The sequence below is a fragment of the Battus philenor genome, unplaced genomic scaffold, assembly GCF_028537555.1.
Source record: "Battus philenor isolate CCGP_79_NKW_IND1 unplaced genomic scaffold, ilBatPhil1.0.hap1 SCAF_10, whole genome shotgun sequence".
Taxonomy (NCBI): Eukaryota; Metazoa; Arthropoda; class Insecta; order Lepidoptera; family Papilionidae; genus Battus; species Battus philenor.
This window is the reverse complement of record NW_027181662.1, coordinates 2,516,274-2,530,780: the sequence shown is the minus strand read 5'-3', so window position 1 is coordinate 2,530,780 and position 14,507 is coordinate 2,516,274. Positions and strand designations below refer to the sequence as shown.

The window sequence follows — 14,507 nt, the reverse complement described above, 5'->3', positions numbered from 1 at the left end:
CCGAGAAAATGATTGCTTAAATCGGTGATGCAATGCGCCGCAGTGACCGCCCACGTCGCAGTCAGCGCGGACGCAGTACACACGTGGTCGTGTTCAGCAACAATTGTATTATTTGTAAAATTGGCTACGCGGCGGATTTCAAGCCGTACGACGTAAGGATACTCGCCAGGACTCGCGTCCCTTCCTCCGTAAATTCTCAAAGACGATTTTGAAGCGGAACAATCACTTGCGAACAATAAGAAAAAAACAAGCATTTTTGCTACGAAATAATTCAGTACACGATATGTTATAATACAAATGTAATAAAAGTGTTCTCTCTTTATAACTTTATTTTATTGAACGACGTAAAATTTTATCTGAAAACTAAATAGAAAATTATTCTTTGTTTTACTAAAGTATAAATTTGCGTTCCAATTTTATTATCTGTGGTATTCATATATATGTGTGTGTGTATATATACACCAATACCTTTCATATATACCATTACTATATGTCCCACCCACGCGGAGCACGCAACAAAAATTAATTTTTAGGACACGTATCAATATAGAACCAATGAGCTCGGGGCAATCGACAGAACCATTTAAAACTTTAGCTAAATGTATGATATCTGCCAACTCTCTGCGATGTACCAAGGGCTACATATATATATACATTTATATATATATATATATATATATATATATATATGTGTGAGTGTGTATGTGTATATACACCAATACCTTTTATATATACCATAATTAAATTAAAGATAATGTAAGAGGCGTTGGAAGGGTTGAAATCTTTGTAATACTTCAAGTTACTACTCCGTGAACTGTATCTCCCGTGAAATACAATCATGAGCACCGCCGCCAACGGTATCTCTCTTAACTTAACCCTTAATTGCCTGATTTACAAAAGTGTTTTTTTTTCATGTTACCGTGTTTGCTTGAGGGTCTAGATAAAGGAAAAGATAGATTTTTATTTAAAATTTCGTTGGAAAGAATGTTATACAACAGTAAAATTCGTACAGCCAACCAATAAAAAAAAACTAATAGTAATGTGAACATTCGGTTTAAAAGATTGGTATCAAAATTGAAACTCTAGGCTATTAAGGGTTAAGCTCTACTCGCCAGTTAGTTACTTACTGTTTTTGACAATATAACAGATGGCGCAAAAGTAATGTACTAATGAAAACGTATCTCAATTATTAAAAATAGCGCAAAATATCTTTGTGAATTTACATTAAATATGTAAATAAATAGAGAATTAATTGGTCACTAATATTGCTCGAAGAATAGCACGTCTGACTGAGTCTGAGTGGCAGTGGGCGGGGACATCGCTTCTGCAACCGAAAGTCCAGTTGTAGAGTACTTACACTTACGATCATAGGTCGTGGATTCGATTCCTAGAATACAGTCTTATACATAATTCACACTTTGTGAGTTTATTATAAAAGACTGCTTCTGCTCATCAACAAGTTTCAAAGGGATTGGCAGCAGCGTCCTATATGTATCATAATACCAAACCGCAATCGCCAACCCACCCGGCAAGCATGGCGATTATGGTAACTTCCCCATATGGGTCCGCTCTTGCTATGGGCGTCTATGGGATAAAGTGACTACTGTATTTATAACGGTTTTTTAACTTTAGAATGCATTAAATATTGTCTTATTTAACATTCATTGCATTCGACAATGGACGGTAAAATAAATAAAACATGTTAATTTTTACATTTTATTTTTATTTTAAACATTGCTAAATAAATCACATTGCAGTTAACATGCTAGTGTTTTTCGTATTGCTTATAAATGAATGTTCTGCTTTTAAAATCGTCTTTGAAAATTTACGGAGGGAGCGACGCAAACCCTGGCGAGTATCAGTACGTCGTCCGGCTGGAAATATAACACGTGGCTAACTTTACCAAACAATTCAGTCGTGAAATACGACTAATTTACAGCCTTCGCTTGAACTGCGACGTTGGTGGTCACTGCAGCGCATTGCATCACACACTTTACTAATTTTTTGTAGACACGTGAACTGTGAAGGTAGTCATTAGATACGTCCATCTTGATAGTTCTGTGTAAACAAATGATACGTTAACTGATGTACTTTTAATTGTACTACAATTGTTTTATATATATAGCATGCGTGGTCTAAAATCAGTGATACATATATCGGTATTGTTGAAGCGACAAAGCTGAGCGCTGTTGACTATGTAGCGATGTATTGGAAGCGGAAGAAACTTCCAGAAAAAGAAATTATATGACACGTTACAATTACGCAAGACACTGTAAGCTCTCTCAGAAATGAAAAATTAATGACTTTTTCTATGTGAAATAACATAAGACGTGGTGTTGTTGATAGTTTAACTTTTATCTGTCAGTCTAGAATGAGATGTATAGCTTCAAGGATTCTAAGTTAAGGCTCTATGTTAATATATAAAATAAGTTTAGTTGATTTTTCTTTAATGACTGGATCCGGATTTCATCCGGGTAGAGTTGACGGAAAAACTTTTGAGAGACGAAATGACTTACCTCTTACATTGTAACTTCGAAAGCCACTGCAAGTTATTTACTGTGTACACCAAGCGTAAGCTGTTGATATCATTGTGACCCGCTCATATACCTCATCAGTATATGAGCGGGTCACTAGAACTGAATTAACTGTATTTGAAAGTAAATATGTGGTGTTTTATAAGCATTACCTTATGTAGCAAATGGTATAAAATTTTATCGATATATTAAAAAAGAAAATAAAAATATTGCACTATCGTTTCAATTCACTTTTATTGTTTCTTATCATCAACAAGAAATTACTTTTGTGGTGATATCATTGAAATATATTTACAAGTACGTACTCAAAATACCACACTCTCAACTGAAAATACTTTGTTATTGTAATACAGTTTACTTATCGAATATGGTATTGCATTGTATGTTGGGGCCATAAACGAAGTTTGGACGAAGCGATCTATGCCCTCTCTCAAATCCATGGACACTGTAAATCTTAACAAAACAACAGGCGTCGGTCAAGTAAAAAAATACTTATGGTTACAACATTGTCTTTTACTCAGTTTTACAAATACTTTATATTACAAATAATTGGCGTTGTTTTCATGCTATAGTTATAGGAAATAAAAGAAAAATAGAGACTTGTAACAAATAATCAGTACAAGACGTGTGAAGTTTATATATTCGTCTCTAGATGGCGCTAGTTGTATACAATATCGCGCTATCATTTTTATGCATTCGGTTACTAGATAAAGTTGGACAAATATTAATTTGCATGACGGGTTCGTCTTCACTAAACACCTCTTTGAACGCTTATGTGAACACTCTCACCTTCGGAACCTGGCATAATAATTCCTCTCTAAGGGATTATATTATTTGAATAGGTCTAATCTTGTCATTTCTCTGTGGGCTGGTTTCCGCAACCAAGCACTGCGCTGCGTTGATTTTTCGTCGGGTTAAGCCTTACTCAAGTCAACCCAGCTCTTAGAAAGTTTCCAGCAGACTCTTGATGTCGCTGACGACTTTAGGAAGGCACCTCGGTGATAAGAGATGGGTAGCCCTGTAGGGTGCTACACATTAAAGTAGTACGTGAGCAGCAGTCACATCCTCTTCCAGGCACCTACAGAAGAATGTCTGTAACAACTAAGGTAAACAGATGTTAAAAAGACCATTACCGGTTTTCCTCCCACCTGGCTTAATCGGGATCTGTACAGCCGGAGCAAAGTGTTGGAGAGCCGGTAGTTTATGATAGTCACACTAGTCAGCATTCATGGCTCATCCATTGCTTACTGTGTTGACTCCTGTACAACCGATTGGAGTAATCTGGCCTTATCAATTGGTAGAAGGATGAGGAGTAAAAGTCCCCCAAAGTGGAATTTGATTATTTCTACACACCATCAGTATCAATTAAACCACTATCTTAATGTCCACACACATTCAGCATAAATTTCCAACAAACAGGCGCACAGTCATGGTTCAATGAGTATTGCTTTACGCAACCGTATCCTAGATGCATGGCGTTGTCAGAACGTCAATGAATAATGGGTGATATATACATTTAAATACAATTTCTTACTACGGAAAACAGTTAATGACACCGGTATTAACCTAAGAAATGTAATGGTAACTTGTGAACTATATGTATATATATACGTGTGTGTGTGTGTACGTATGTATATATATTATCATATTTATAAATGATAATTTTTATTATGTATTGTTTAATTAATTGCACAAAGCTTTTTAGTATTAAAAACTAAAGATTCCTTTGATTCCTTGTTTATTTTAACATCGTATATATATCTACATATATATATCGTGTGAAGTCATTGGACACGGCCAGGTTAAGACCGATCATTGTGGCAATCTTTGGGGAAATCCTGTGCCATTGGGCGTCTACCGGCTGAAAAGGAAAGGAAATTAGAAAATTTATTTTCTAATTGTACTTAAATCTCCCTGTTTATTTTTTAACTACTATTTTAGTATATTGTTTTTCTTGTGTGCAATAATGTATATTATTAACAATAAATAAATATCATTTTACAATTATTTCAATTCTAAGCCGTTCGTGTAATCTTTCGATTGTAATATCTTAACTATTATGTATGTGTGCATATGGAAATTGTTATGTTTAACCGAAGTAAAGCCTTTCGCATAAAATCCTTTACGTACACCTATTTCAATGAATAAAAAACCGGTTGGCTTAGTGTAATAGAAAACGGAGTCATTTTTTAATTAGTGAATAGAGAAATAACATTAAAAAAATTATTTTAAATCGGATATGGACAGTGAAAGAAAACAAATGAAAATCAATAGGATTCTTTATTATAAACGCAACTGATACATTCAAGCGCCTCCACCAAATATCAAGTAAAATTTTAAAAAGTGAAGAAAATGAAAAGTATATCTCGAATGGTGTGATCGTTATTTACAAAGGCTGTTCAAGTCTTTACATAACTGTAAATCCATTCAATGTAGGGACTTACAGGTGTCATTCCACCAGCGAGGCGCCCAACATTCTTCGGAGCCTTTTTTCCGCAATAACCTGAACTGAAACCTATTGAAAGAACTCCCGTTACACCCGACGGATGGATAAGTGGACCTCCTGAGTCGCCACTGCATGTGGTTACAGTGTGACCACATCTCGGAGCCAAACAAAAAGATGGCGCGAGCAGTGTTCCTTCGGGACATTTCGTTATCATCACTGTAAGAACTTGCAGCGGCTTGCGAAGTTTCAATGTATCTTCAGTTATAATTTTACCTCCAGGAAGTTTCTTAGTTGTGATACCGAAACCGGCGACAACCGCTTCTTGACCGTACATCAATATATAATCGACCGCACTTAGTTTAACATAACTTTTCAGATGCATCGGTGTAGTTTTTACAAGACCAATGTCATTCTTTATACCGGTTTTAGATTTCACGGAACCAAAATTAACAAATGAATAATAATAAAATGGATGAGGTACTATTGATATGACATCACAAAACGTATTATTCGCCCATGTAGAACTTTGAACGTGGCCGTATCTAATGATTAGTTTCTCCATGGTGTACGGTTTTCCGATAAAGATACGGTTTAAATGGGCTATGCAATGCGCTGCAGTGAGCGCCCACGTTGCAGTCAGTGCGGACGCGGTGCACAGGTGGTGGTGTTTAGCGATGACTGTATTGTTTGTAAAGTTTGTTACACGTAATACTTCAAGTCGTACGACGTAAGGATACTCGCCCGGACTCGCGTCCCTTCCTCCGTAAATTCTCAAAGGCGATTTGAAAGCGTAACATTCGCATGAAAGCAATACCAAAAACACTAACATGTTAACTTAAATGTGATTTATTTAACAATATGTGAAATAAAAAATTATGCGCTGTGTTTATATAACCACTTTTATCAAAGATTGTTAAAATTTATTTTTATATATGCAACCTATGAATATTAAATGAATTTTATTTTTATATGTTTGTCATCATTGTTGTGAAATAATACTTGAAAATAATGCGACAATACTCTGGAAATATTAACTTGAAGGCCTCGTGGTACTTTTTAGTAAATATGATTTAATTACATGTCCTTGCGATCGCGGTATTGAATTCTGCTCAGTACACGAAATGTACTTTTTTCTTCTTTTTTTTCAGCCCATGGACGCCCACTGCAGGGTTAAGGCTACTTCCAAAGATCGCTACGATGATGGCCACGGTTTTGCGCTGTAAGAACACATAGTAAGGGGTCTGCCCGCGGCGCGACTACCAGCTCACCTTTCTGTTGTATTGTATTGTATAACAAGAATAGTACATGCCAAATAAAAATCAGAAAAAAAAATAGTACGGCGTTTATCTTGAATAGTTATGAAGAAGAAGCAGAAAGGAATTCCATAAAGGCACAATTTAAAAAGTTTAATAAACAGATTTTCTGTCAGATAAAGCATAAATGAAAACAAAATAATCAAGTAACATTTATATAACAAGGTTTCTTCTCATTTAAATATTTGTTTATTGAATTGTCTTTTTAGGAATGATTGTATAAGGAATGCTTTTTCGTTAAAGGTTCCTCAATCAACACGCTGCTATCAGCGCTTATATAAGTGACGAAGCCAATGCGTTATCATGTTTAACTGTAGTATTCTCTAAATCAGATGTTTTCTTTGAAACAAATGCTTCAAGCGTCGAAGGCAATTAAAGAAGCATAATATCGAGAACGGTGAAATTGATTTTCTTTTTATTATTAACTAAGAAAGGGACTAGTGTATAGGTAATTCTGCGAAAAATTTAAATTCCATAAATAATTTATTACAATAATAGCAGATTTTAATAGGTCTTTAACAAAAGACCAATTTATCTGGAAAAACATATAAATGTACAAATTTAGAACTCTGTCAGGAACTATAATCTTTTTATTTCTCTTATTCGTTCTCCATTTTTAAATCTACGACAGGGACTTTTGTTTCACATAGTTTTCAGTGCATTTTTATAAGTGTTCTCTTCTGTCATCCTTCAATAGTTCTTTTACTACATCTTCTACTTTTGCGCCACTTTTCCTTCACCACATACCTTAACTATCACAATTTAGTGCACACTTTTTATTTTTTGTCTTTGTTTATATAAATATTATTTCTTATTTTACAATTATTTTGTTACTCAGACTTATATTACTGTACTTCGGTTCGTCTGGATGTGTTTCCCAAATTATTTTTTAGACATTACATAGCTGTAGATCCATTCAATATAAGGACTTATTGGGGTCATTTCACCAGCATCTTTACCTACATGCAGCGGAGCGTCATCAGAGCAAAAACCTGAAGCATCCCCTGTTGATAGAACACCCACTATTCCCGACGGATGGATAAGGGGACCACCGGAGTCGCCGCCGCATGTGGTGACAGTATGTCCACAAATTGGTGCCAAGCAAATAGCTGGACCAGAACCCTCTCTCTCCGCGCATTTTGTAATCATCACCGACAGAACTTGCAGTGGCTTGCGCAATTGTAAAGTATCATCAGTTATAACTTTGCCTCCGGGTAGTGTCTTAGTTGTGATACCGAAACCGGCGAAAATCGCTTCATGACCATACATAGACTTATATTCAACGGCACTTAGCTTTATATAATTTTTAAGACTCATTGGAGTCATTTGTACTAGACCAATATCGTTTTTCACCGAGGATTTTACATAGTACAATTCATTCGTGTAAGTATATAACGGATGTGGTACAGTTGAAATGACGTCACTAAACGTATCATTCGTCCACGCTGAATTATCGACGTGGCCGTATCTCACAATTAGTTTCTCCTCAGTCCACGGGTCTCCGCAAAAATGACCGCTTAAATCGGCGATGCAATGCGCCGCAGTGACCGCCCACGTCGCAGTTAGCGCGGACGCAGTACACAGGTGGTCGTGTTCAGCAACAATTGTATTATTTGTGAAATTAGCCACGCGTTGTACTTCCAGTCGGACAACGTATATATATTCTCCAGGGTTTGCGTCGCGCCCTCCGTATATTCTCAAAGGCAATTTTGCAGCCAAACCTTGACTTGTAATCAATACGAAAAATATTAACATTTTAACTTTCATACGATTTAGGTAGAGATATTTGAAAATGTAAATGTGATATAAAATATAAATGTGATTTATTTATGTAACCTTTTATTGCATTAGGATATAAATCAATATCTTTTAATTTGAAAAGTAAATAAAACTTTCCACTCTTTCATACAAATAAGTATACTTTTATTGCATTATTACTGACAAGGAATCGAAATTTTCAATACACTTCGATACTAAAGATCAATCTGTTTTGATAAATTCTAACAATACAAACAACACACACACACACACGCACACGCACACGCACACGCACACGTACACGCTCACGCTCACGCACACGCACACGCTCATGCACACGCAAACGCACACGCACACGCACACGCATACGCACACGCACACGCACACACAAACACACTACACTTACGTCTTTTATTAGAATAGAAGCACAAGGCCAGAACCTTAACAGAGCGGCAAAAGATTAAGATAGGCTGGGTCAATTGTAGAATAAGAGCTACTCAACTCTATCTCTGCTCTACTACCTCTGTGTTGACATTGGGAATACTGAAGACTGTGCTCACATTGCAGGCTGTGGTAATTGCCCTGTATTTAAAAAAGCACTTTGGATGTTAAGACAGCATCAAAAATGATCAAGTTACTACAAATTAATTTTAATCATTGTGAGGTTGCCCAAGACTTACTCATGCAGGTTGTACGAGAGCTAAAATTAGACATAGTACTGATTTCGGAACCCTATAAGCACATCAGTAGCCTAAACTGGATCACCGATAAGGAAGGAAAAGCTGTCATCTGGGCATGTGGCACTAAACCTCTTCAGGGTAACCAAAATAATGGTTCTGGGTTTGTAAGAGCCAAATTTAATGGAATACTTTGCTACGGTTGCTATGCACCACCTAGCCTAACACACGAAAAGTTTGCTGAGTTCCTGGCCAAATTAGTGGAGGATGCCCGAATGTGCTCCCCTGTAGCTATAGCTGGAGATTTTCTCATGCTCATTTGTGGATCTCGCTATCGTCAGCAGTACACTAGTAAGAGGAAATAGCAGTTGGGAGATCTCGGATACTTACACCGCTAGCGATCACTGTGCCATATACTGGGAGGTATCATGTAAGCCAAATACAAATAGAGATTTTATAGCAGCCATGCAGGTTAAGTCACATTCCTAACACAGCTTAAGACTCCATAAGCACGACATGGTCACCAAACCTCCTTGTCTGTTATTTTATGAAGAGGAAACGAGTAACATCTTTTCAGGTACAAAAAGGTATGCTGTATGACTGGGAAAGCTAATCTTTTCCGCAAACAGATACACGAAGTGAATCTTGCTGTGATGCTGCCCAGTGACAAGTTGAAGTGCGGTCTTCGACGTATCTTCTTTTATACTGCTGGCCTGGTTTGAAAGAAATCAGTGTCGTCGCAACGACCGATGCGTTTTTAGTAACACCACTGCTTTAGACGGTTTTCTTTGAGTTGCGCAGACGCAACGACCTGCGCGATTCGGGGTACGTCGCTGCAATGGTCATCATACTTTTGTGATACCAGGGTGCGAGCGTAAGAACCCTTAGTGATATTTTGCAAATACAGGCATTCCGTCTGGAATAACCTCTTCGCCAAGTAGTTTTATTCTCTTTCAATATCCGCACCGTACCATTTTTTTTCTATATTTTTATTTGGCATGGACTATTTTTGTTATACAATACAATACAACAGAAAGGTGAGCCGGTAGACGCGCCGCGGGCAGGCCCCTTACTATGTGAAGCGACGACATAGTTATGATCGTAGGAAGTCACTGCATGGCCGCGCAAAACCGTGGCGATCTTTGGAAGTAGCCTTAACCCTGCAGTGGGCGTCCATGGGCTGAAAAAAGAAGAAGAAAGAAGTACAATTCGTGTACTGAGCAGAATTCAATACCGCGATCGCTAGGATATGTAATTAAATCATATTTACTAAAAAGTACCACGAGGCCTTCAAGTTAATATTTCCAGAGTATTGTCGCATTATTTTCAAGTATTATTTCACAACAATGATGACAAACATATAAAAATAAAATTCATTTAATATTCATAGGTTGCATATATGAAAATAAATTTTAACAATCTTTGATAAAAGAGGTTATATAAACACAGCGCATAAATTTATTATTTCACATATTGTTAAATAAATCACATTTAAGTTAACATGTTAGTGTTTTTGGTATTGCTTTCATGCGAATGTTACGCTTTCAAATCGCCTTTGAGAATTTACGGAGGAAGGGACGCGAGTCCTGGCGAGTATCCTTACGTCGTACGGCTTGAAATCCGCCGCGTAGCCAATTTTACAAATAATACAATTGTTGCTGAACACGATCATCTGTGTACTGCGTCCGCTCTGACTGCGACGTGGGCGGTCACTGCGGCGCATTGCATCGCCGTTTTAAGCGATAGTTTTCTCGGAGACCCGTGGACTGAGGAGAAACTAATTGTGAGATACGGCCACGTCGATAATTCAGTGTGGACAAATGATACGTTTAGTGATGTCATTTCAATTGTACCACATCCGTTATATACTTACACGTATGGAATGTACAATGTAAAATCCTTGATGAAAAACGATATTGGTCTAGTACAAATGACTCCAATGAGTCTAAAAAATTACATAAAGCTAAGTGCCGTTGAATATAAGTCTATGTATGGACATGAAGCGATTTTCGCCGGTTTCGGTATCACAACTAAGACACTACCCGGAGGCAAAGTTATAACTGATGATACTTTAAAATTGCGCAAGCCACTGCAAGTTCTTTCGGTGATGATTACAAAATGCGCGAAGAGAGAGGGTTCTGGTCCAGCTATTTGCTTGGCATCAATTTGTGGACATACTGTCACCACATGCGGCGGCGACTCCGGTGGTCCTCTTATCCATCCGTCGGGAATAGTGGGTGTTCTATCAACATCAGCCGCTTCAGGATATTGCTCTGATGACGCTCCGCTGCATGTAGGTGAAGATGCTGGTGAAATGATCCCAATAAGTCCTTATATTGAATGGATCTACAGCTATGTAATGTCTAAAAAATAATTTGGGAAACACATCCAGACGAACCGAAGTACAGTAATATAAGTCTGAGTAACAAGATAATTGTAAAATAAGGAACAGTATTAATAAAAATAAGGAAAAAAAAGTCTGAACTAAATTGTGATTGTAAAAGAATGTGGTAAAGGAAAAGAAACGCAAAAGTACAATTTCACTTATACACAGATTATAGTTCTTGACAGAGTTCTAAATTTGAACATTTATATGTTTTTCCAGATAATCTAGTTTTTTGTCAAAGACCTATAAAAATCTTCAATTGTTGTAAATAATTATTTACTTAATTTAAATTTTTCGCGGAAGTACCTATATACTAGTACCTTGCTTAGTTAATAATAAAAAGAAAATCAATTTCACCGTTTTCAATATATTTCTTTAATTGCCTTCGACGCTTGGAGCATTTGTTTCAAAGAAAACTTCTGATTTAGAGAATACTACAGTTAAACATGATAACGCATAAGTGTTGTCACTTATATAGGCGCTGATAGCAGCGTGTTGATTGAGGAACCTTTAATGAAATAAGCATTCCACATACAGTCATTGCTAAAAAGACAATTCAATAAACAAATATTAAATGATTGGAATCCTCTGTTTTATTAAAACTTTTTAAAACGTGCCTTTATGTAATTTATTTCTGCTTCTTCTTCATAACTATAACACCTTCCGAAGCAGAGTATAGTCAAAAATAAAATTAATTTCAAAAAATTTGTTTATCAACAAGAGTCTTGTTGAAAGATCCAATGTTAAATAAATTATTTTTATCTCGATCTTTATCATTTTGGAAACGATGACGTATGAAGTAATATCAAATAAACATTGAGGAAAGCACGAGCCAATGAAAATAAAAAAATAGTAGATTCCAATATTCTTGTGAGGCATGAACCCACGCCGCGTCATATGCTTCGAAAGATTTGCTAAAATGACCTAATGGCGACCTCTCCTAACAACGCGCAGGACATACGTATTCTTTCCCAACTCTGATATAAATTCAGCTAAAAGGCCTTTAAAGAATAGCACATCTTACTCCTATAACTGAAGAACGTAAGGTCACATCTGACGTACGATTTTTTTTAATTTTAGTAATTCGGATTATTGATCCTTGACCCTGAGCTCAAGGAAGCTGTCAAAGCCAGACAGCCTAGCAGCGTCCAGCACTAATCAAATACAGCAGCGTGTCCACGCTCTCTCTCAGATATATCTTATAACACAGTATGGGTAGTAGTTGTATTAATTAATTTTAGTTTATATTTAACGAGTTTATTTTGAGAGCGAACCGCATCTGTCACACTAAAGTCCACTAACAATTCAAGTGTCTCTGTGGAACACGCCCGGTGGTTATATTGTAATTATCTACGTACATTTAGCATTAGCATGTACATAAGCCTGTTACAAGACTATTGTTACATTTGCTCGGGGTGTTTAGTTGACTACACATTTATAAATAATTTTCATCTATAGTATTTTTAACATTATTTTTTCTTCGGTAACGCAGTCCAATCCAAGTGATTGTCTGAATGAAATTGCCGTATTCGATAGCTTCGCCGGATCCGCAAATCTCCTCATTTCTTATTCAATCTCCCAGCGAAATTCCGATCATAGCCCTCTTTCCATCCCCCCGTACCATTGCTTTCTGGGTGACCTTGAGCCTTCCTGTGAGGACCGTCTTAGGTGACCACGTCTCGGATCTGTATGAATATCAGATCCGATTATGCTATTTGTCAAACGTTATTGGCATGAAAAATCAATAAAAAATGAGAAGTAACCTTGATGTTTGTAATATATTAATACAGATGCCCAGTATTTTAATATAAGCTTCATCTAATTTAATGCAATTTATTTCATCATCTGTAAGCCCATGTTCAGCAGTAGCGCAATGTATTAAAATAGTAATTTCGTGGCAATGATAATAAAAAGAATAAAATATGTAATAAATTTATTCGATTGTAATGTTCAATTATAAAAGTTTTATTCTTTCACATAAAGTAAGCCTATATAAATAAAAGAAATACTATATTTCAATTTTCAAACATTGCTAACTAAAACACATGAAAGTTAACATGCTAGTTATTTTCGTATTACTTATAAGCGAAGGTTCTACTTCAAAAATGCCCCTGAGAATTCACGGAGGTCGCGACGCAAGCCCTGGAGAATATCCGTACGTTGTTAGGCTGGAAATACAATATTTTGCTAACTTTACGAACAATACGCTCGTAGCTAGACACGATCATCTGTGCACTGCGTCAGCTTTGTCTGCGACGTGGGCGATCACCGCAGCGCATTGCATTACTGACTTGAGTGCTTACTACATTGAAGACCATTACACTGAGGTGAAGCTTGTCATTAGATATGGACACGTTGATAGTTCCACGTGGACTAATAACACGTTTAGTGATGTGATCACAACTGTACCGTATCCATTGTTTATAATAGCAGACGGGACGTTCAACGATTACTTCGTATCAAGGAACGATATTGGTCTTGTACAGACGACACCGATGCATCTAATAAGTTATATAAAGCTTAGTGCTGTTGACTATCTATCTCTGTACGGACAGGAAGCAATTTTTGCAGGTTTTGGAATTACAACGGAGAAACTTCCAGAAGGTGAAATCGTAACTGATACATTACAACTACGCAAGCCGTTGCAAATTCTTTCGGTGATGATAACAAAATGCGTAAAGGGTTTGAATATACGGCCGTCTGTTTGCCTGGCGCCAAGATGTGGACATGCTGTCACCGCATGCGGTGGTGACTCTGGGGGCCCGCTCATACACCCGTCAGGAATAGCGGGTGTTCTATCAATAGGACCAGGTACAGGCCATTGCATGGATAGCGCTCCGAAGTCTTTAGTTCACTACGCTGGTGGAATAATTCCTATCAGTCCTTACATTGAATGGATTCACAGCTATGTAATGAAATAAATATTTTATGTAATACGAAACTATTGGTTTGAGTCACTTTTAGATAATTTAACTCATTTTCAAATTAAATAATTGAAATATGTGCTTTTGTAGCAAGTGGTTTTTTTTTTGATAGAAATTCTTTCGATGTTCACACAAACAAATGTTTAAAATTACACTGAATTATTAACAAAACTCCATTTTCAATACAATACTGTGATGTGGAAAAAACGTTTATTTAATTATTAAAACAATTTGTGCGCAGAAAATGAATAATTCGCCTACGCGCGGTTGCGCATCGAACCATGGCTCAAATCCGACTCTCGAGAACTGCAACAGCAGGCGGGCGTACGTGCTGCTCGGCAGGGAGCCGAGGCGCAAGCAAGAGCGCGTATACTGCACGCCGTGCGAGTGAGCGAGACGAGTGGGCGAGACGAGCAAACGGTGGAGCGTGGTGACAACGTCCGCGGGAATCCCCACATATGGCGGTTTT

General features: G+C 37.1%; 4 protein-coding genes and 1 long non-coding RNA gene across 5 annotated transcripts; 3 read left to right on the top strand and 2 right to left on the bottom strand.

The window, feature by feature from the left end:
• Positions 1-1,702: 1,702 nt before the first annotated feature.
• On the bottom strand, positions 1,703-2,736 carry LOC137924667 (uncharacterized). The gene is made up of 2 exons (XR_011107596.1): positions 2,517-2,736; positions 1,703-2,058 (listed from the first exon to the last, which is right to left on the bottom strand). It is a non-coding gene; the product is annotated as an uncharacterized lncRNA (long non-coding RNA).
• Positions 2,737-6,950: 4,214 nt separating this feature from the next.
• On the bottom strand, positions 6,951-8,078 carry LOC137924635 (trypsin-like). The gene has a single exon (XM_068768058.1). The coding sequence runs from the start codon at positions 8,058-8,060 to the stop codon at positions 7,176-7,178; it is 885 nt and encodes a 294-aa protein (XP_068624159.1). The 5' UTR covers positions 8,061-8,078; the 3' UTR covers positions 6,951-7,175.
• A 598-nt stretch (positions 8,079-8,676) lies between these two features.
• Positions 8,677-9,093, top strand: LOC137926653 (uncharacterized). The gene has a single exon (XM_068770326.1). It carries the CDS (start codon positions 8,677-8,679, stop codon positions 9,091-9,093), a length of 417 nt encoding a protein of 138 aa, XP_068626427.1.
• Positions 9,094-9,798: 705 nt separating this feature from the next.
• LOC137926645 (transmembrane protease serine 2-like) lies at positions 9,799-11,102 on the top strand. The gene has a single exon (XM_068770316.1). It carries the CDS (start codon positions 10,230-10,232, stop codon positions 11,100-11,102), a length of 873 nt encoding a protein of 290 aa, XP_068626417.1. The 5' UTR covers positions 9,799-10,229.
• Positions 11,103-13,219: 2,117 nt separating this feature from the next.
• LOC137926634 (chymotrypsin-1-like) lies at positions 13,220-14,429 on the top strand. The gene is made up of 2 exons (XM_068770305.1): positions 13,220-14,023; positions 14,280-14,429. Exons 1-2 carry the CDS (start codon positions 13,220-13,222, stop codon positions 14,427-14,429), a joined length of 954 nt encoding a protein of 317 aa, XP_068626406.1.
• Positions 14,430-14,507: the final 78 nt, after the last annotated feature.